This window comes from Euleptes europaea, chromosome 1, assembly GCF_029931775.1.
Source record: "Euleptes europaea isolate rEulEur1 chromosome 1, rEulEur1.hap1, whole genome shotgun sequence".
Lineage (NCBI taxonomy): Eukaryota > Metazoa > Chordata > Lepidosauria > Squamata > Sphaerodactylidae > Euleptes > Euleptes europaea.
This window is the reverse complement of record NC_079312.1, coordinates 9,023,725-9,044,486: the sequence shown is the minus strand read 5'-3', so window position 1 is coordinate 9,044,486 and position 20,762 is coordinate 9,023,725. Positions and strand designations below refer to the sequence as shown.

The 20,762-nt window shown below is 45.4% G+C and overlaps 2 protein-coding genes across 2 annotated transcripts; one reads left to right on the top strand and one right to left on the bottom strand.

The window, feature by feature from the left end:
* Positions 1–539: 539 nt before the first annotated feature.
* LOC130484453 (zinc finger protein 501-like) lies at positions 540–8,512 on the bottom strand. The gene is made up of 3 exons (XM_056857487.1): positions 8,488–8,512; positions 4,492–4,569; positions 540–1,666 (listed from the first exon to the last, which is right to left on the bottom strand). Exons 1-3 carry the CDS (start codon positions 8,510–8,512, stop codon positions 540–542), a joined length of 1,230 nt encoding a protein of 409 aa, XP_056713465.1.
* Positions 8,513–16,391: 7,879 nt separating this feature from the next.
* LOC130484364 (zinc finger protein with KRAB and SCAN domains 1-like) lies at positions 16,392–20,374 on the top strand. Its single transcript, XM_056857368.1, has 3 exons — positions 16,392–17,150; positions 18,791–18,911; positions 19,956–20,374. Exons 1-3 carry the CDS (start codon positions 16,392–16,394, stop codon positions 20,372–20,374), a joined length of 1,299 nt encoding a protein of 432 aa, XP_056713346.1.
* Positions 20,375–20,762: the final 388 nt, after the last annotated feature.

Genomic DNA, 20,762 nt, shown 5'->3' with positions numbered 1-20,762 from the left:
CACAACTTTAATAGGTACCCAATCCAAGCATTTCTACGGTTTCTCCCCTGTGTGAATTCTTTTGATGGGAAGCATCAGGAAAAGAGGAAGACCCAACAAGAGATGGATTGACTCAATAAAGGAAGCCACAGCCTTCAATTTGCAATATCTGAGCAAAGCTGTCAAAGATAGGACATTTTGGAGGACTTTCATTCATAGGGTCGCCATGAGTCGGAAGTGACTTGACAGTACTTAACACACACACACACAAATTCTACTCTGATTGAGGCTTTTTCAACACTTCAAGAGTATATAGGGTTCCTCCTTTTTTGAATCCTCTGATGGACAGTAAGTTTTCCATTTACACTGAAGTTTTTTCCACACTCCAGGAATTTATACCGAGTGTCCTCGTGTGAATTGTCTGAAGTGAATTAAGGTTTCTGCTCTCACTTTTTCCACACATTGGCATTTAAATAGTTTCTCCCATGAGAATTATTTCATTGGCAGAATGGTGTCCATAGTAACTGAAGCATTTTCCGTACTGCAGGTATTTTAATATATTACTCTCCTGTGTGAGTTCGTTGATGAGACGTAAGGTTTCCACTCTGGCTGAAGCTTCTACCACACACCAAACATGAATATGGTCTCTCCCCTGTGTGAATTGTTTGATGGGAAGTAAGGTGTGAACTCTGATTAAAGCTTTTCCCACATTCCAGGCATTTATATGGTTTCTCACCTGTGTGAATTCTTTGATGGGAACTAAGGCTTCCACTCTGACTGAAGCTTTTCCCACACTCCAGGCATTTATATTTTTTCTCCCCTGTGTGAATTCTCTGATGGGAAGCAAGGCTTCCACTCTCAGTGAAGCTCTTTCCACACACCAGGCATTGATATGGTTTTTCCCCTGTGTGAATTCTTTGATGGGAAGTTAGGCTGTCTTTTCTCCTAAAGTTTTTTCCACAGTCTAGGCATTTATATTTCTTCTCACCTGTGTGAATTCTTTGATGAGCAGTAAGGTGTCCACTGTAAGTGAAGCTTTTCCCACACACCAGGCATTTATATGGTTTCTCTCCAGTATGAATTCTTTGATGGGAAGTAAGGTTTCCACTTTGACTGAAGGTGTTTCCACACTCTAGGCATTTATACGGTTTCTCCCTTGAGTGAATTCGTTGATGGGAAGTTAGGTTATCTTTCCGCCCAAAGCTTTTCCCACACTCCAGGCATTTATATGGTTTCTCCCCTGTGTGAATTCTTTCATGGAAAGTAAGGTTTGAACTCTGACTGAAACTTTTCCCACATTCTAGACATTTGTATGGCTTCTCGCCAGTGTGATTTCTTTGATGAAAAACTAGACTGTCTTTCCGCCCAAAGATTTTCTCACACTCCAGGCATTTATATATTTTCTTTATGTTATAGGTGTTCCATTGATTATTAATATCTGATTTTTCAGGAATATCTTCCCCACTTGCAGAGCACTCATTTCTATTCTCTCCTTTGTATTTTGTTTGCAGTAGAGAGTCACTCCCTTGTAGAAGACCAGGATTATTCCTTCCTTTATATGGCTGTTTTTCCTCCTCCTTCTGCAGCACTTCACAATATTCAAACTTCCCTTTTGTATCTGAATATGTATCCTCTTTCCCCAACAGGAGATGCTCAGATGTTTCATTTGCTGACTCCCACACTCCTCCTGTTGAAAGAAAGACAAACCTGAAGCGATGATATGACACTTTACACAAATATCGGTGTAAGAGTTTTCTACTTTGCTTTGTAATGGCTATATTCTCAGGGGTTAAATTCAAAGAGTCTGTGGCCCATTTTCTTACTTGCATTCTCAGTTTTTTTGCAATTCCAAGCTAAGTTTGCTGAGTAGCCATTTGTACAATAATGAACATAGCCCAAGAGGACAAAAGAGAAAGAATATATGCAAAACCTCTACCTACAATTGACCCAATCGTTTTAAGTTTCTCTTTTCCTGCGTGGGTAAATTTATAAAGAGGAGTGATGGGGGATGGCTGTGGGGAGAAGAATGTCACTCCTTAAAAGAGGGACAGCCATTCATGCTTCAACACATATGGCAGAGGGTCTGAAGAGACAGTGGCCAGCTAGATGGTAATTTGCCATGAACTAGAATCCTGAACTAGAATCAAGCCTGAACTGTCCCTAGACGCTAAAATGATTAAACTGAGGCTAGTGTACTTTGGTCACATGATGAGAAGACAAGAGTAACTGGAAAAGACAATAATGCTAGAAAAAGCTGAAGGCAGCCTTGGCTGGGGATTGAGGGTGGGAAACAAGTCCCAAACAAACAAACAAGGAATATTCAACATGAGACAGATTGACTCTATAAAAAGGAAGCCACGGCAACTCAGTTGGCAACACCTGAGCAAGGCTGTTAACTATAGGATATTTTGGAGGACATTGATTCATAGGGTCACCATGAGTTGGAAGCGATTTGACTGCCCTTAACACACACATAGAGAATCCTGAAATGATTCAGTTATTTCTGCCTATCTCTTTAACATCACAGAGGTACGTTTTAGATGAAAGGCAAGAGAAATGTGTTGTTAACTTTTTATTTTCTGTATGCTCAGATGTCCTCATGGGGGGACAGGTGGGGGTGTGGCTGGGCAGAGGTTGGGAGGTGACAGAGCTGTCACCCTTCCACCACCGGCACTGGTGATAACCTAAGACCAGTTGGTGGATAAGGCTGCTACCTTCACTTTTGCTGATTCTTCTTTGGAGAGCTGACAGACTGCAATTCCTATTCTAGGTGGATGGGGTAAACCCCAGTGTAAAAGGGAAGGAAAGGGAAAAGGCTGGGGAGAGGTCAGTTCCTTGTTGTGGTCAAGTAACTTAAGACCAGGACAGAGTAAATCCCTCATTCCCCATGGTAACAACAATGGCCTTCAGGGTCATTTTACCATTCCTGGCATAAGCACAGACTAAAAATAGGAGAAATTAGCTTGGTGTTTTGGCCACACCTTTCAAAGTCTTGGTTGGGAGTCTGATCCTGTGACAAATTACATGGTCTTGACCGACCTGTAGCTTGTGGCAATTAGATGGAGAACAGAGGTTGATAGGGACAGTGATTGTTATGGAGACAAAACAGAGATCACACTCTGGCCTGATTACTTAAGGAATAGGAAATCTCTGGCATATCTTGACCAGGGATTGATGGGAAGGAGACACTGGCTTTAAGGATGGGGGGCAGCCAATACTTGGGGAGGGTCTTCTGAGGATAGCTACGCTTTGAGGAGGCAGTGAGAAGTAACCAGCACAGAGACCAGAGATACACCAGCACATGACCAGATGAGAGATAACCGGCCAGATGAAGAAGGCAACTGGGATGATTTTAATCTGTATGATGTTAGAAAGAGGTCATCTCCTTGCTGAGGCCTAGCAACTTGAGACCAATGTCAGCAGTATAAATTCATCTTTTTCCAGTGATAAAACAAGGGCCTGCTGGGTCTTTTTACCACAGTTCCCTCCACCAGAACTGGAACAACTTTTTCTCCTGCCCCAATATGGGAATACAACCCACACTCTCTCTTCCAGTATGATAAAGGAGCAACTAAACTTTTTAAGAAAGCTGGAATAGACTAAAATAAAAGGTCACGTTTACCTTGAAAAAGAGAACCCAGCCTTGGAAATGACCCCACTCTCCATTCACCTTGAGTTGCACAAAGAGAGGCAGCTGTCAATCTTGCATCGCCACTGAAAGGAGAAGCACTCTTGCCTCCCACAAAGGGTGGCAGTTCAGCCAGAGTCTGCTGTACATTCAAGTCAGTTCTGGGCCAGTCTGGCTGCCCCTTCAACTGGACCAGAGATTGTTCTGTCCCCATCCCTTGCCCCTCTGGGTGATTTGGTGGGGAATCTCCCTCCCCCCTGCTAAGTCCCCTTCTGCACATTTCTTGGGGAACTAAATCAGCTTCCCAACTGGCTGCTCTAAATTAAAGGCAATCAGTTGTTAACCAGAAGAAACAGATCCTGGCTAGATGTTACAATTCGCTGGCAAAGCCAATATTTCCTCTGTAAAATGCTGGATTTCATACTGTGCAAGCTGACCCTTCAGAATCACTTTCAACACTACTTTGTGCTGGTGGGGGAAGGAGGGGAAAAGGTTTCATATGAGAGCGGTCTGGAGTTGCTCTGGGTCATGTCTCTTCAGTAAAGCATGTGCTCTGCATTGCAGGCACAACACCAGTTAAAGTGATCTCAGAGGAAACAGGACTGGAAACACCCTTTCCAGACAGTCCCTGCCCCTTAGAGAGGACCAGACTTGGCCCAACTTGGCATTCAAGTGATCTGACTTGGGAGAAGGAAATCACCTATTTTCATAGGTTCAAAATCTACAGGCACCGTTTTAATCATATCTCAGCCCTCCCCTTTAGAGGGGTCACTGAAGCTGTGAGGATAAACAAGGCCACAGAGATCTACCAGTCCTTGGAAAGAGGCACAACCGACACACAGGCCCAGGACAGACATTTGAGCCACTACCTGCCAATTCCTCACGTTCATCAGAGCCCAGGAGAAACAGCTCTTCCTCCTCCTCCAGCCAGGATATGAGGTCAGGTTTGGCAATCAGAAATCCTGTTTATCAAGAAGGAAATCCACAAAATTATACCTCTTTTGTGTGCACATCAATTCAGTAATTCCAAGCCAAGACTGTCCCTCCAGAAATACACAACAGGCAAATAATAGGGGTTGGATGGGGTAAAGTGTGGGGTTAACAATCATCCATCTAGCACCGAACAGTTCTGTGTCTGCTCGTGCCAAGCTTGAGATGGAAATGCCAGCTGAGAAGTAAAAAAAGGAGAAGAGTTAGTTTTTATACCCCGATTTTCTCTACCTTTAAGGAGTCTCAAATTGGCTTACAATAAGCTTGCAAGCACCTTCCCGTCTTCTCCCCACAATAGACACCTTGTGAGGTAGGTGAGCTGAGAGTGTGTGGAGAGAACTGTGACTAACCCAAGGTCACCCAGCAGGCTTCATGTGTAGGAGTGGGGAAACAAATCCAGTTCACCAGATTAGAGTCCTCCGCTCTTAACCACTATACCACACTGGCAGAGAAGCCAGCAGAGATCCCTCCAGCCCCACCCCACCCCCACAACAGAGGAAGGATCATGGAGGGTGGCAGAGATCAGCCTTTGGGACCAGGGCAGACAGCCTGACCACCTCCTTCCTCATTAAGGATCTGATTAGAGTCATTCCCCACAGCAAGTAGGAGATAGCCCAATAGAAGAGGATCCTCACCCAGAGAGGCCACACTCCCAAAATTCTCCAGCATGACTTCCTTGTACAGAGCTCTCTGGGCTGGGTGCAGCAGAGTCCACTCTCCCTGGGTGAAATACACAGCCACCTCTTCAAAGGACACCCCACCCTACAAGAAGAAGAAGGAAGCATTTCTTTACATCACTGGAAAGCTCATTCATGGGGAGGGAAACCATAAACTAACACTGGATGGACTGCACAAAGAGGAGGGGGAAAAAGCCCCATGGGGGACATTTGGCTCTCCCCCCCCAGCCCTCCTTGGTGCAACATAGCAGCAGAGGGACTCTCCACAGTCACAGGGGGCTAATAGCCTTGTGGAGAAGAAGAAGCAGAGTTGGTTTTTATATGCTGACTTTCTCTACCACTTAAGGAAGAATCAAACCAGCTTACAATCACCTTCCCTTCCCCTCCCCACAACAGACACTCTGTGAGGTAGTTGGGGCTGAGAGAGCTCTAAGAGAACTGTGACTAGTCCAAGGTTACGCAGCTGGCTTCATGTGTACGAGTGGGGAAACCAACCAGTTTGCCAGATTAGCGTCCACCGCTCATGTGGAGGAGTGGGGAATCAACCCCCCGGTTCTCCAGATTAGAGTCCACTGCTCCTAACCACCACTCTTAACCACTACACCATGCTGGCTCTCCAGGGGACGGGGTAACCATTTTCCTACCTGCCAAGTGGGCAGCACCAGAACCAAGGGCAAGGAGCCTGATCTGCTGAGCCTTACCCCCACAAAAAAGAGGGAGCTTTCCTGCTGTCCTCTGCCATCCCCCCAGCAACCCCCCACTTGTACCTGAGCTGGCTGCATGATGGAGGAGATCTCTTCACACAAAGGGGATAGCAGAGAAGGAACCAAGGGGGTCTTCTTGTTGCTGCCTGGGAGAGGGAGAGAAATAAAGTGGGTGAGAAACTCTTTTTGGTGCACTCACATATTCTGGGCTAGTCAATTCAGTGAAACTCTCTCCAGATTTCCTTCAGACTGCGTTACCAAGTTGATACTTGCATACACATTCTATATGGAGACCAATTCAGCCCAGTATAAGAACAACTTACAGGCACTCCAGCTAGAGGACTTTATAATTTGAAATGCATTTAACACCCTACATGCAAGCCTGGGCAGGTATATGGCTGTCTGTACATGTTGAGATATTTGTAAGTATTTGTACATGCATTATATGGGTTTAATTTGACCACTGGTGAAGGCCTGCTGTCCAAAACACATCTGGCATGTGGCATAGGTATATCAACCTTATAAAATGCCATTGTGCCATTTTTTTACCATTTTTAATGTTTTTAATCCTTCTATAGTGCCTTAAAATAAAATGTATTTCTCTATTATCATTTTTTCTTTTCCAACCAACTTTGGGTACCATGCAAATACAGTTCAGGTACAATGGGACTTCCACATGGTAGTTTCCCCCACATTTCCCCTGCCCCAGTCTTCCAGTAGAGACCACATTGCTGCCAAGCCACAGGTTTTCTCCCATTTGTTCTAAAACTTGGGAACTGAATATAGCTATATTGCTGTAATGTTACAACAGTATGTGAATCAAGTTCTCTAAATTCCCAAGTTTCCTTAAAAAAAAAAAATCTCCAGCCCCTTTTATTGTTGAGATATTAAGGGAAAGGCATATATCTCTGCAAGGAAAGAGATAGAAACCTGCTTCAATAAAAATTAAAGCCAAGAATTTTGAGAAACTGATAGGCGCATTTAGAAAAGGGCAAGAGTCCAGTAGCACGTTAAAGACTAACAAAAATATTTTCTGGTAGGGTATGAGCTTTTGTGAGCCACAGCTCACTTCTTCAGATACAGCTAGAATGTGAATCCATCGGTCTTTAGCTGTATCTGAAGAAGCTGTATCTGAAGAAGTGAGCTGTGGCTCACGAAAGCTCATACCCTACCAGAAAATATTTTTTGTTAGTCTTTAAGGTGCTACTGGACTCTTGCCCTTTTCTACTACTGCAGACAGACTAACACGGCTACCCACTGTGACAGGCACATTGTTATAGTATCATGACATTCAACTACCAATTAAAAAAACCCGACAAAAAATCCCTAACTTTGCAGGGAAGGCAGAAATGGCTGATATGGGCACAAAGGCTGGAATGAAAATTGCCAAATGGCTCATCAAAAAAAAATCCAAAGGCACAAAATATAACCTGAATTGTACTGTAACATAGTATTTATAATTATTCTGTTATTTAAAATTATTTTGTTATTACTCACAAAAAAAGGTTATATTTTGTGTCTTTGGATTTGGGGGGGAGGGCTAGCCATTTGGCAATTTTCAATGTTAACATTATTTGTTTGACTTTAAACCTTTGTTACAACTACATTGTATGCTTTTGAATTAGCTACATGTATACTTGTTTTATAAATGTCTTGCAACCTCTGGTGCTGAGCACCTATTTTTTCTTCTTCATTCAGAGTTTTCTCCCTTTTCTTTTTTTTCCCCCATCCACCAAAGGTGCCATTTTCTCCAGGGGAACTGATCTCTGTACTCTGGAGATGAGCTGTCAATCCGGAGGATCTGGAGGCTGGCCAGTGGCACGCTACTAATCTGTTTTGCTGTTACACAACATTAAAAGGTTTTTGCTGTTACACAACATCCAAAGGTGTTGGGTTCGGATCCCGCCCTCAAGCCCACTGCAAGGACCCTTTGTGGCTCTGCACAAAGCAACTAAGGGTGAGAGCTGGAAGAGACCAGAGCTCTCACCCCTACTACTTCCCTCCTCCTTTCTCTCTGAATGGGGTCTTGCATTGCAGCCCACACCTCATGCTCCCTCCACCCCTTTGAGCTCACCAGATTTCCTCCAAGCCGTTCAAGAACCAGTCCAAAAAAATTCAGAGGCAGTTTCTGCACAGGGGGAGGAAGAGGAAATGGCTTTCCTTCCTCCTTTCCCCCTTCCCCTCCCTTGCTTGTCTATGACTGCAGATTCTCTCGCTTTAACCCTTGGAGAGCACCTCCATAGATGTAGGGACCCGAGAAAGAGGATGCCAGAGGAGGAAAAGGCAGGCGACAAATATGTCAAATAAATAGAGTACGATTTCCTACATCAAAAAGGGTCAGGTGATATTCTGCCTTTTTAAAAGGGATAGCGTAAAATTAGAAATATAAACACCATAGCAAGTTATGCCTCCCAATCCTTTACAGCAAATTAAAAAGAAGGTGTTGAAAAACTACACTTAGTTTACCATGAGGACCAGAAACTTTTTAAAAACCTGTATGAATGCTCACCTGTGAGCTCTGTCAATTCAGTCATTCTCTGTAGCACAGTCTTTATTTTCCTGAGCTGAATAAAGACCTTGCATTCATGGCTCATGACCAATGCTGGTTTCTCCACACCCATCTCTCCCCTGGACATCACAGACTCTTCTGCAGACCACACCTCATCCCATCACGCCTGCTATTCACATTGACATACTGCTAACATTTACATACTAATGCTTGTCTGAATTCACTCTCCTCTACTTAAAGACAGATGGATTCACATTCTAGCTGTATCTGAAGAAGTGAGCTGTGGCTCATGAAAGCTCATACCCTACCAGAAAATATTTTTGTTAGTCTTTAAGGTGCTACTGGACTCTTGCCCTTTTCTACACTTAGTTTGAAATAGTTGGAAAAACTATTCCAACCATGGTTGGAATAAAGCGGAACATTGTCCCCTTTTACAAATCTGCTCCCACGTTTCACCCTTCTGGAGATTTCTCCACATCTTCTCCGGCTTCAGGGATTTCAGAAGGTATTGTTAAGTGAGCTTTTGCAACCATGGGGACCAGAAACTTTTAAAAAATCTGTATGAATGCTCACCTGGGAGCTCTGTCAATTCAGTCATTCTCTGTAGCACAGTCTTTACGAAGCTTTCCTGCTGCTTTATGAACTCTGACCCCACAGTTTCTTTTCCCATGCAGAACTTGTTTCAGCTGTTGTTTGATAATCATAACAAATCCTGATATAAGGGAACAATAACAGGATAAAATAAATCAAAGTTGAGCAGATGTGTGTTACGGTGATGCAGTCCCATGCAGTAAAGATTTAATCCAGTAGTTTGCATTCAGCAGAGAGCTACATATTTTGATGGCTCAGGGCAGGGGTCCCATAGGGTTGCCATTTTCCAGGTGGGGCCTGGAATTACAACATCACCAGAAAAAAAAGAGGTCATTTCCCCTGCTTTGGGGGGTTTATGACATTATAGTTTATAACATTATAGCCCACTGAAGTCCCTGCCATTCCCAGGATCCACCTGCAAAATGTCCAGGAATTTGCCAACCTGGAGCGGGCAGCCTTAGTCCTGAACTGTGTTGAGCCTGCAGGCACCTTTGGAATTCTAACACGGGGGTGGGAACAGCCACAAATTGGCTGCTGCAGGAGGTGGAGCCAACCAGAAAAGGTCAGGGAATTAAGATATTCATGACTCTAATGATAACTCCTCAACATTTCAGGAAAAACCTCTCTTTTAAGGTATTTTCTTGCATACACACAGCTTAGCTTCCGTCACTCAGTGTATGTCTTCTTGTAATGGTGGCAGCTGCTGCCAAAGCAACATTTTTTTAAAGATCTGCACAGCCCACCAGGTATCCAATGGCCAATCAGAAGCCCTGCTAGGCAAAAGCCCCATCTGACCCCACACACTTTGTAAAAGCATATATGTTTTCCCTATAAACTAAATTAATAGGGCACTACAAAACACTTGGCGGGCACCAGGAAAGGTGTCTATGGCTACTGCGGTGCCCATGGGGACCACAACGGGGAACTCTGGCTTAGGGTATTCCAAATCCTTCAGAGGAAAAGGCAGGGAGAATTGTCACGTAACAGCTATATAAATAAATGGCTCCAGAATTGCTGCCGCTCTTTTTGGCAGGAGGTAGAACTACTCCTTCGGGAGGCAAACTACCATTACATATCACCAGCGCCAGGGAAAGGTGGGGGTTGGAGAGTGGAGGGAGTTAGAAATATATAATATAGAAATATAGTTAGAAATATAGAAATATAGTTAGAAATATATGGACAGCCACCAAAATCTCTTAGAGAATTGTGGTTTGGGTTTTTGACAATTTTCAAGGAAGGAGGATTATAAATGAACTCTTCCCCATCCCCATCTAGGGCTGAAGCATTATTTTTTCAGGCCTGGTATGGGTTGCCCAACACAGACTCCAGCACCACACTCCTCCCTTATTCCACTCGTACAAGAATTACTTAGATATATGGTAATGGCAGCCAGAGTTACACTTGCAACAAAATGGAAAGCAGAAGATTGTCCATGGCCTGAAACCTTGGAAAGTAAACTAGAAGAGTATGCAGTAATGGCGAAATTAACAAGTTGTGAATAATAGACCAGCCACAGAATTTCAAGGTAAATGGAAAGCATATTATTCATGCTATTCTAATGAAATGGGGAGTGGATGAGAGAGAAGATGAATTGACATATATGTCATGTATTATTCTTAGTTTTGTTTTATACTGTATTAAAAGGTGTTTAAGAGAAAAACATTTGAATGAATAATAGGTAGATGACATCTATATATGGATTTACTTTCCAATTTTTATTTGAAAATGTATTTGGAAATAATATAGAAATTATTGTTAGAAATGTATGCTTAGATTTAATGTTATTGTCATCACTACTCAATGATTATTAATATGTTTATTAGCCGGCTCAAGGTTGACTCAGCCTTCCATCCTTCCGAGGTCGGTAAAATGAGTACCCAGCTTGCTGGGGGTAAAGGGAAGATGACTGGGGAAGGCACTGGCAAACCACCCCGTAAACAAAGCCTGCCTAGAAAACGTTGGGATGTGACCTCATCCCATGGGTCAGGAATGACCCGGTGCTTGCACAGGGGACCTTTACCTTTTACCTTTTATTAATATATCACCATTTTTTTCAATATTATTGTTTAACATATTAATGGCAAACATTCTTTCAGCGTCACAATTATCATCTGATGCTGACAGATCAATCTATTTGTTATCAGATGTGGACACTGATATTTCCCCAAAAAATGGCACTGTTTGTCCTGGCGGCCAAGAAATCAGGACAAAACAAATCACAAAAGGTGGTAAAGCTGGATAGAGCCAAATGGGCATATTTTAATTTCTTAATTTCCGTATTCTTTTGGTTTTGTATATTTTAACTTGTTATGCTGTTTTAGATTATAACGGCCTATGGCCTTATACAATAAACATGATCTGATCAAAGATATGTATATCTTTTATTTACTTTTTTTTGATGAAATTGTATTGTTTCTATTTTCTGGTTTTCATTTTTTAATAAACAAACATAAAATTTTATTTTAAAAGTTTGCTTTAATTTTGAAATTACTGTTATACATCCTGCACTTCTGAAAAATGCCTGCCTTTGCTAGTTTTGTTTAATAATAGCCACCTGAGATTCTACATGTTTTCTATCTATTTAGTGACTTGTTGGGGGCTATCCTGTCCATCATAGAGTTGCCAACTTCCAGGTGGGGCCTGGAGATCGCCTGGAATTACAACTGATCTCCAGACTACGCTCATAGGGTTGCCAACTCCTGGTTGGGGAATTCCTGGAGACTTTGCTGGTGGGGCCTGGGGAAGACAGGATTTGGGGAGGGGTGGGGCCTCCCCAGGTTATAATGCCATAAAATCCATGCTCCAAAGCAGTAAACCAATCTCTTTTGTCTAGAGATCAGTTGTAATTCTGGGAGATCTCCAGGCCCCGCGTGGAAGTTGGGAACCCTAGGTTCAAAGGTGGTTTGCCATTGCCTCCTCTGCGTAATGACCCTGGACTTCCATGGTGGTCTCTCCCATCCAAATACTAACTAGGGCCAACCCTGCTTAGCTTCTAAGATCTGACAAGTTTGAGCATGTGCAGTAGTAGAACAAAATTCAACTCCAGTAACTCCAGAGCGCTGACCCGGATGGCCCAGGCTAGCCTGATCTTGTCAGATTGCAGACGCTAAGCAGGGTTGGCCAGGCAATGGCAAACCACCTCTGGATGTCTCTTGGCTCGGAAAGCCTATGAGGTCACCATAGATCAGGCGCAACTTAACGGCACTTTCCTCCACCAGCAATTCCCTAGAAAACAGAAAAACACGCCCTTCCCCCATTTAAACCATTGTCCAGCTTCAGTTTCTGGTGACAATGGAGACACTTTCTTTTGGACACCAGAGGACGCTTCTGCAGCATCCCATTCACAGTCATCTCTTTTTCTTGGAGACAGAAAGGCTGTTGGCAGTACTGAAGCGGCTGCTTCGCCTGTATTAGTCCCTCATCCGCCCCTTTTCAGGATTTGTGCAAGCCCAGCTGGGAGGATCGGTGAGCTTCTTTTCCGGCTGAAGGGTTAACCCTACAGAACTGTATTTCCTAGAAAGGCCAAGTGAAGATGAAAAGGGGTGTGTGGTTTTAAAACAAATAATAATGCTCTTTTCCCTACTAGGGGAGGCTTTTGGGTTTGAATTTCTCTGCAGCTGCAGAAAGGGAGGAAGAGGAGGAAGGAGAAGAAAGCCCCGGGCCTAGGAAGGGGGCAGAGAGAGGTGAGCGTGGAGGGGAGGGGGCAAGCAGCCGAGTGTTAGGGGCTTGTATTGGGGAGGGAGCCGGGAGAACCCCCCCTCCTCCTTTGAGCATGCAAGGGATCTCTGTGCAGGGGGTACCAGCAGTGTGCCCCTCTGACAGACAAGAGCTGGGAGAGATGTAGAGATGTTTTTGCAAACAGTTTCCCCTTCTGCAAAGGCATGCAGGCATCCCGACAACTTTGCAAACCAAAGTGATCTAGGCTGGAGCCCTCTGTGGCTTGCAAACCTGGGGTTTAAAAGAAAAAGGGAGCATACAGCTCTTTTGGGGACTCCTGTGCTCTTCACCTCATCAAAGCTCCCCTCGTCAAATATTCTTGAAAGCTTATACCCTGAAAATCTTGTTCGTCTCTAAGGTGCTGCTGGACTCAAATCTAGGTCTTCTACGGCACACAATATGGCTACTCTCCCAAAACCAACTTTGAGCGAGACAATGTGGCAAATCTGTTCAAGCTACATCCATCTCATTGATAACATTCTGTCTTCCCCCAAGCAAGTCCTCAGAGGAGGGTCTGTTGTTTGGTAGCAGAGCACCTGCTTGGTATAGGAAAGGTTGCAGGATCAGTCCCCTGCATCTCCCGTCGAAGGATGCCCAGTAACTTATGCTGGAAGAGACCTTTATGTGTCTGAATGGCAGAATGAAAAATATTGAGATCAGTGGTTCCCAACCTTTTTTTTTGATATAGCAATGCGCAAGTCCAATTTTACTTGGTATGGTGGCCCGCTTAAAACAAACAAATAAAAACAAAGCGTCAATTCAATAAGATTGCAAATGGTGCGGTCCCACTTCCACAGGCTTTACAACCTGCTTTTGGGTCGGGACCCACAGGGTGGGAAACGCTGAGCCTGACGAACTGATCAGCAGAATCAGTTAGGAGGCGCTGAGAGCTAGCAGAGTGTAGTGGTTAAAGTGTCAGACTAGGAGCTGGGAGATCAAGATTCGAATCCTCACTCTATCATGGAAGCTTGATGGGTGACCTTGGGCCAGTCACACACTCGCAGCCTGACCTACCTCACAGGGTTGTTGTGGGGATAAAGTAGAGGAGAGGGGGACAGAGTAAGCCATTTGGGTCCTCATTGGAGGGAAAGGCGGGGCAAAATTAATGTAAATAAATAAACGCCAGAGCGCCAGCGTGGGTGTAGTGGTTAGAATGTCAGTCTACGTTCAAATCCCCCCTCTGACATGAGGCTTGCTGAATGATTTTGGGCTGCTCACTCTTTGTGAACACATGAATCTGTCTTCTACTGAATCAGACTATCAGTCCATCACGGTCAGTATTGTCAGTATTGCCAGTGTGGTGTAGTGGTTAAGAGCGGTGGTTTGGAGCGGAGGAGTCTGATCTGGAGAACCGGGTTTGATTCCCCACTCCTCCACATGAGCGGCGGAGGCTAATCTGGTGAACCGGGTTGGTTTCCCCACTCCTACACACGAAGCCAGCTGGGTGACCTTGGGCAAGTCATTCTCTCTCAGCCTCACCTACCTCACAGGGTGTCTGTTGCGGGGAGGGGAAGGGAAGGTGATTGTAAGCCAGTTTGATTCTCCCTTTAGTGGTAGAGAAAGTCGGCATATAAAAACCCACTCTTCTTCTTCTTCTTCTACTCAAAATGGCAGTGTCTCTCCAGGCAGAGGTCTTACACATCACCTACAACCTGATTGTTTTTAAGTGGAGATGCCGGGGATTGAACATGGAACCTTCAGCATGCCAAGCAGATGCTCTGTCACTGAGCCGGAGCCCTTCCCTCTCAGCTGAACCTACCTCACAGGGCGGTTATGAGGATATAATGGAGGAGGTGAAACCCATGTACTCTCACATACGTTGGAAGGCCCCTTCCATCTTTATTATTCTATGTGTATCCCACCCTTCCTCCCAAAAATTTAGGGCAACATACAGGTGTATTGGTCCCTCAATAGAACTTTCCTTTGAACCTTGAGTTTCCATTTTGTTCTCACAGAGATGCAAGATCCAGTGTAGGGTAGTGATCAGAGTGTCAGACTAGGATCTGGGAGGCCTGGGTTTGAATCCCCTCTCTGTCATGGAAGCTTGCTGGGTGGCCTTCGGCCAATCACACACTCTCAGCCTAACCTACCTCCAGGACTGTTGTTGTGATGGTAAAATGGAGGAGCAGAGAACAGAAGCTGCTTTGGGTGCCCATGGAGGAAGTGAATAAATGAAGCAAGTAAAATAAAAGCAAAGGTGAAAAACGTGCAAAAGAAGCAGTTCTGCCTGCTTAGGTTCAGTCTGGAGAGTAGATTAAGAGGTTAATTCAAAAGCTTTGTAAAAAAAAAAAAAAGGATTTTAAAGGAAGAACTTGTAAGCAAAGACAACCACTGGTGGCCTGTTGGTGGATTATATCAATTTGCTTTTGTCCTGAAAGCATACTAAGGTGGGTTGATAAAGATTTGTCACAGAAACTGAATTTCCTCTTTTCTCATGAACAGTAGTAGAAGACAAAGAGTTAGTTTTTATACCCCACTTTTCTCTACCTTTTAAAGAAGTCTCAAAGTGGCTTACAATTGCTTCCCCACCCCCCCACCCCACAACAGGCACCTTGTGGATAGGGTTGCCAGGTCCCTCTTGGCCACCAGTGGGAGGTTTTTGGGGGCGGAGCCTGAGGAGGGCGGGGTTAGGGGAGGGGAGGGACTTCAATGCCATAGAGCCCAATGGGCGAAGTGGCCATTTTCTCCATGGGAACTGATCTCTATCGGCTGGAGATCAGTTGTAATAGCAGGAGATCTCCAGCTACTACCTGGAGGTTTGGAAATTAGAACGGGAGAATTGGTACAAAAATGCACATAGACAGATTGCAAAATAGCAAACATATAATGAGTGATAAAGCTAGAAAAGACAAGACAAGTGTGCAACAAGAAATCTTAACAACTAGGTTGCTAACTATATACAAAATTACAATTTTGGCTGTATACCTACAATTGGATATCCTAAGGAACTGGTTATCTTTGAAATCCAGAAGAGGACTCTTTGCCTCCTGATTTACACCAAAGACTATCTCATACTTACTTTGTAATTTGTATATAGTTAGCAACGTAGTTGTTAAGATTTCTTGTTGCACACTTGTCTGGTCTTTTCTAGCTTTATCACTCATTATATGTTTGCTATTTTGCAATCTGTCTATGTGCATTTTTGTACCAATTCTCCAGTGCTAATTTCCAAACCTTTCGGTACAGGCATGGAGGTGCCCTTGTTTTGGATTTGCTTACTACCTGGAGGTTGGCAACCCTACTTGTAGGGTAGGTGGGGCGGAGAGAGTTCTGAGAGAACTGTGACTGGCCCACGGTCTTCTAGCAGGCTGCATGTGGAGGAGTGGTTCTCCAGAGTCCACCACTCTTAACCGTTACACCATATGTCTTTTGAACTGGCAGAAGTCTATTTGCATCCAGTCTCATCTTAAATTTCTCTTCTCAGGGAGAAGCCCATTGAGCCAACATAGAACACCAGACCCTTCAGGATAATTCCCCGTTTCATTTTAGAACTTCCCAGGATCATAGCGTTGGAAAGGGTTCGGATCAACTCTTACTCAATGCAGGAGTTTCTCCATGCTGAGAAATTACCACCGCGGGATCAGGCAGGGATGAAAATGGAGGAACAAGAGGAAGCAGGCCCCACAACAGGGGAAAGATCACAGAGGGCAGAAAAAGCCTCTTGTGGCATCCTGGCAGAAAAAAAATGCTTGCAACGCACGTCAGCGCAGCATAACATTAAACAGGAACCAGGCGAAGGGCTTGTTCATCACTGGGAGGCCCAATGGCAGGACTTCCTGAAGACCGTGGAGGCCCCTCATCCTGGATGGGCCATCCCCCAGTTGCTCGAGGAACCCACCACTCCATGGGACGATGCCAAGGCCTTTCTCACCTCCTTCGAGCAAGTGGCCAAAGCCTGCCGCTGGCCAAGAGAAGAGTGGGTGACCCGACTCCTGCCGGCCCTCAGTGGGGAAGCCGAGCAGGCCTTTAGCAGGTTGGATGTCAGAGATAGGGAGGATTATGGGAAGGTGAAGGCAGCTATCTTGCGAAGGGACACTATCAGCAGGGAGAAGCGGCGCCAGCACTTCCGGCATTTCTGCTACCAGGAGGCCGACGGACCGAGAGGGGCTCACAGCCGGCTCCAGGAGCTCTGCCACAGGTGGTTAAAAGTCGACAGGCATACCAAGGAGCAGATCTTGGAGCTGCTGATCTTGGAGCAGTTCCTGGCTGTCCTGCCCCCAGAGATCCAGAGCTCAGTCAGGGAAGTCGGGCCAGAGACCTGCTCCCAGGCAGTGGCCTTGGCAGAGGATTTCCTGCAGATGCAAAGAGAAGCAGAGCGGGTAGAGAACCAGGTGAGATGCGTTCGTAGCTTGCAAGTGTGGCGTAGTGGTTGGACTAGAATCCGAGAGACTTGGATTTGAATCCCCGCTCTCTTGGGCCAGTCACTGTCTCTCAACCTAACCCAACACAGGGTTGTTGTGAGGATAAAACGCAGGAGGGAGACCGACGTAAGACACTTTGGTTCTCCATCAGGAAGAACAGAGGGGTATAAATGAAGTAAATAAATTAATTTGCCCAGGGCTAGATGGACCGATTCCTCTGTTTATTCTAGTGCTCTAAACCAGGGGTGGGGAAGCTTTTTTCTGCCAAGGGCCATTTGGATACTTATAACATCATTTGTGGGCCATACAAAATTATCAACTTAAAAATTAGCCAACCAATACGTTTCTCCACGGCCCAGGTGGGAAAAGGTTAACACAGTTTCTTGGGTGGTCCTAGCAGCTCCATAGCTAATGACTCTTCTGCAAGGGGGGGGGAAAGGGTTCCTTTTCTTGGCAAAACAAACTCACATCGGCCTTGAATACAGGCTATTCTTGTCCGTGGGAGGGGGTGGATCGTGCCTTAGATCCTTCTGAGCTAGAGATCTGCCAGGACCCACGAAGGGCCAGACCAAATGACTCCGCGGGCCTTAAACGGCCCCCGGGCCTGACGTTCCCCACCCCTGCTCTAAACAGTTACTCCAAGTGATACTGTCAGGCCTTTGCTGGTTCAGGCCTGATCCCTTGACATGACTCCATCGGGCCTCTGCTGAATCAGGCCTGGCTCTGGCTCTGTGTCAGCGACCTTGGTTCACATGCCTTTATATACTGTGTACAATTCCCTTCCTGAATCTGCCTAGTTGTTTGGTCTACGCTTCATGGGAACTCTTATCTCGGGTTTACCTCATTCTGTTTTGCTTCACTGGCTAAAGTGCTTTTAAGCTTGTGCTTTCCCTATTGGGGTTATTAGCAGCCTTCACCTGTTTCCATACAGTCAGATCTTATATTCATCTTTTTGCTCCTAATAAAGTATACTGCTTCAGGATCACCTGCCTGAGTGTGTTTACTGTTGGGATGCTACAGGTAAACGCCTGAACCTGACAGATACTGGGCTGGGTCCATCACCTGCCTCTCCAGGAGCAGTAATCAAGATTATCAGCTACATGCACCAGTCTTATGAGCATTGCTTTTCAGAGCAGGGTCTTCTGCAGGTGGCGGCGGCAAGCGGCATCAAGTCACAGCCGACTTATGGCGACCCCATAAAGTTTTCAAGGCAAGAGATGTTCGGACGTGGTTTTCCATTGCCTGCCTCCACGTGGGCTGAGAGAACTCTGAGAGAACGGTGACTGGCCCAAGATCACCCAGCAGGCTTAATGGGGAAGAGTGAGGAATTGAACCCGGTTCTCCAGATTAGAGTCCACCGCTCTTAACCACTACGCCACACTGGCAAGAGACGTTTGAAGGTGGTTTGTCATTGGCTGCCTCCGTGTGGGATAAGAGAGTTGTAAAAGAGAACTGTGACTGGCCCAGGGTCAGACAGCATGTGGAGGAGTGGGGAATCGAACCTGGTGCTCCAGATTAGAGTCCGCCACTCTTAATCACTACAGCGTAATCACTCTGACTCAAGCTCCCTCCCACAAATCTCTAGGTATTTCCCAAGCCAGAGTTGGCAAGCCTATCCCTCTCTGCCTTTGCAGGTGGCATTTGAGGAGGAGGCTGTGAACGTCTCTGAGGCTGGCCAACTGCCACTTGAGATGGAGCAGAGGCAGCTGTGCACGGAGGGCAGGCTAGCAGAGGACAGAAATACCAGGCTTGCAGGTAAGCACGGTTTTCTTTTGCCTCAACGTAATGCTCTAGAACTCCTGAACTGGTTCCAACCGTTCCACCCAGGAGAATGTGAAACGGACCACTGGTTAACCTGGCCCAGTTCCGTTTCTCCTCCCAACTTTCAGGGAAATGGCTTAGAGGGAGATCACCCTCTGTATGCAAAAAAATTCCTAGGTTCATTGGCCAGCATCTCCCAATTAAAGTATTTCTGACGCTAGGCATTGGGTGAGGCCATTCTTCTGCATAAGGCCCGGGAGAGGGACTGGTGTTCTGGCCCAGTATAAGGCAGATTAATGTGTTCTTACGTCTAAACACCTTAAGTTTCACTCAGAGTATATCAAGAACCGGTGGAGTTCATACATAATCAGTGTTATACATTCCATACGTCTGCCATAAAAAATCAGTCTGGTTGCTGCATTCTGGACCAACAGTGTAGAAGGGGAGTCTTATGTAGGACGCATTACAGTAGTCTAGTTGAGAAGTTATCGGGGCATGTTTACTTCTTCGCTTCTGCTCCACTGAACACAATTTGCACAAAGCCTTCAAGCCAGGGAAGGCATTTTTTGTAAACCTCTCTTTATTTTTTATTTTTCCCGTTTTGATTTTCATTTGTCTCTTGTGCAGGGAATTGAGGTGTGTTTGTGGCTTTTCTCATTTCTCCAGCAGCTAAAAGGTGGATTAATGCTCGTGAGAGGGAGGAAGGCCTGCCAGAACATTCAGAACATGCAAGACCAATTAATCTGGTGGCTGGCCGAGAGGAAGAGAACATTTCCTCAGGCAGCGAGACGGAAAATGCCCCTGAGGGTCGAGAATGGCAGAGTGAAGCCCACCCAGGAGAGGGAGTGGATGAATCAGGTTCTTGTGGGGATTTGGGGGAAACTGCAGACTTACAGGGTGCCTGTTCTGACAAGAGGCAAAATGCATATAGTGTTTGTGGGGAAAGCCCTGGACTCATTATAAATCAGAGAGCACACCCCAGAGGAAAGCCGCAGAACAAATGCTTGATTTGTGGGAAATCTTTCTTGTATAGCTCAGATCTCATAATTCATCATGGAATCCACACTGGCGAGAGACCCTATGAATGCCCTGACTGTGGCAAGAGATTCAGCCGTGGCTCAGACCGTAACCGCCATCAGAGAATACACACACAAGAGAAACTGTACAAGTGCCTCGTCTGTGGGAAATGCTTCCTCTACAGCTCGGATCTCATAATCCATCAGAGAATCCACACGGGCGAGAGGCCATACGAATGCCTGGATTGTGGGAAAAGGTTTAGTTGCAGCTCGGATCGTAACCGCCACCAACGGATCCATACCGGGGAGAAACCATACGTGTGCTTGGACTGCGGGAAACGATTCAGCCAGAAAGTTCACCTGAACAGGCACTGTAGGATCCATGTGGGAGAGAAATCATACAAGTGCCCAGAATATGGGGCAAGCTTCAGCGTAAGCTGAAACTTTATTGCATGTTTCATAATAAGCACATTTTGTTCCAAGTGTTTTGTACATTAGTTGTTTTAGGCACATTGTCTAGCTCAGTTGTACCCCTGACCTTGGCCAACATAGTTATAACTTTATACTTCTTGTGCCCTCTGCTTAGTGAAGAGAGGGATAAACTGAATCTGATAAGTCTCTCTTCATATTTAAATGGCTGCATTCCTTGCTTTAAAGTTACATTTTTGTGTCATCCAGGGAATGAACTTTGTGTGGGATTCTCTGTTTTCTCCAGCAGGTAAAGGGATGATTAATCGTTAATTGGCAGAGAGGGGGGAGATATCCAGAGCAACAGGGACCATGCTGAATGATGAGGGAGGGAGAGGAGGAAGTGTTGTAAGTTAGGAAA

Coding starts and splice junctions, on each gene's coding strand:
- LOC130484453 (XM_056857487.1), bottom strand. CDS start 8,512: ATGACTGAATTGACAGAGCTCACAG. Junction 4,570..8,487: donor TGAATTGACAGAGCTCACAG/GTGAGCATTCAT, acceptor CTTGATAAACAG/GATTTCTGATTGCCAAACCT. Junction 1,667..4,491: donor TCTCCTGGGCTCTGATGAAC/GTGAGGAATTGG, acceptor TTCTTTCAACAG/GAGGAGTGTGGGAGTCAGCA.
- LOC130484364 (XM_056857368.1), top strand. CDS start 16,392: ATGGAGGAACAAGAGGAAGCAGGCCCCACAACAGGGGAAAGATCACAG. Junction 17,151..18,790: donor GATGCGTTCGTAGCTTGCAA/GTGTGGCGTAGT, acceptor CTGCCTTTGCAG/GTGGCATTTGAGGAGGAGGC. Junction 18,912..19,955: donor CAGAAATACCAGGCTTGCAG/GTAAGCACGGTT, acceptor TGTATAGCTCAG/ATCTCATAATTCATCATGGA.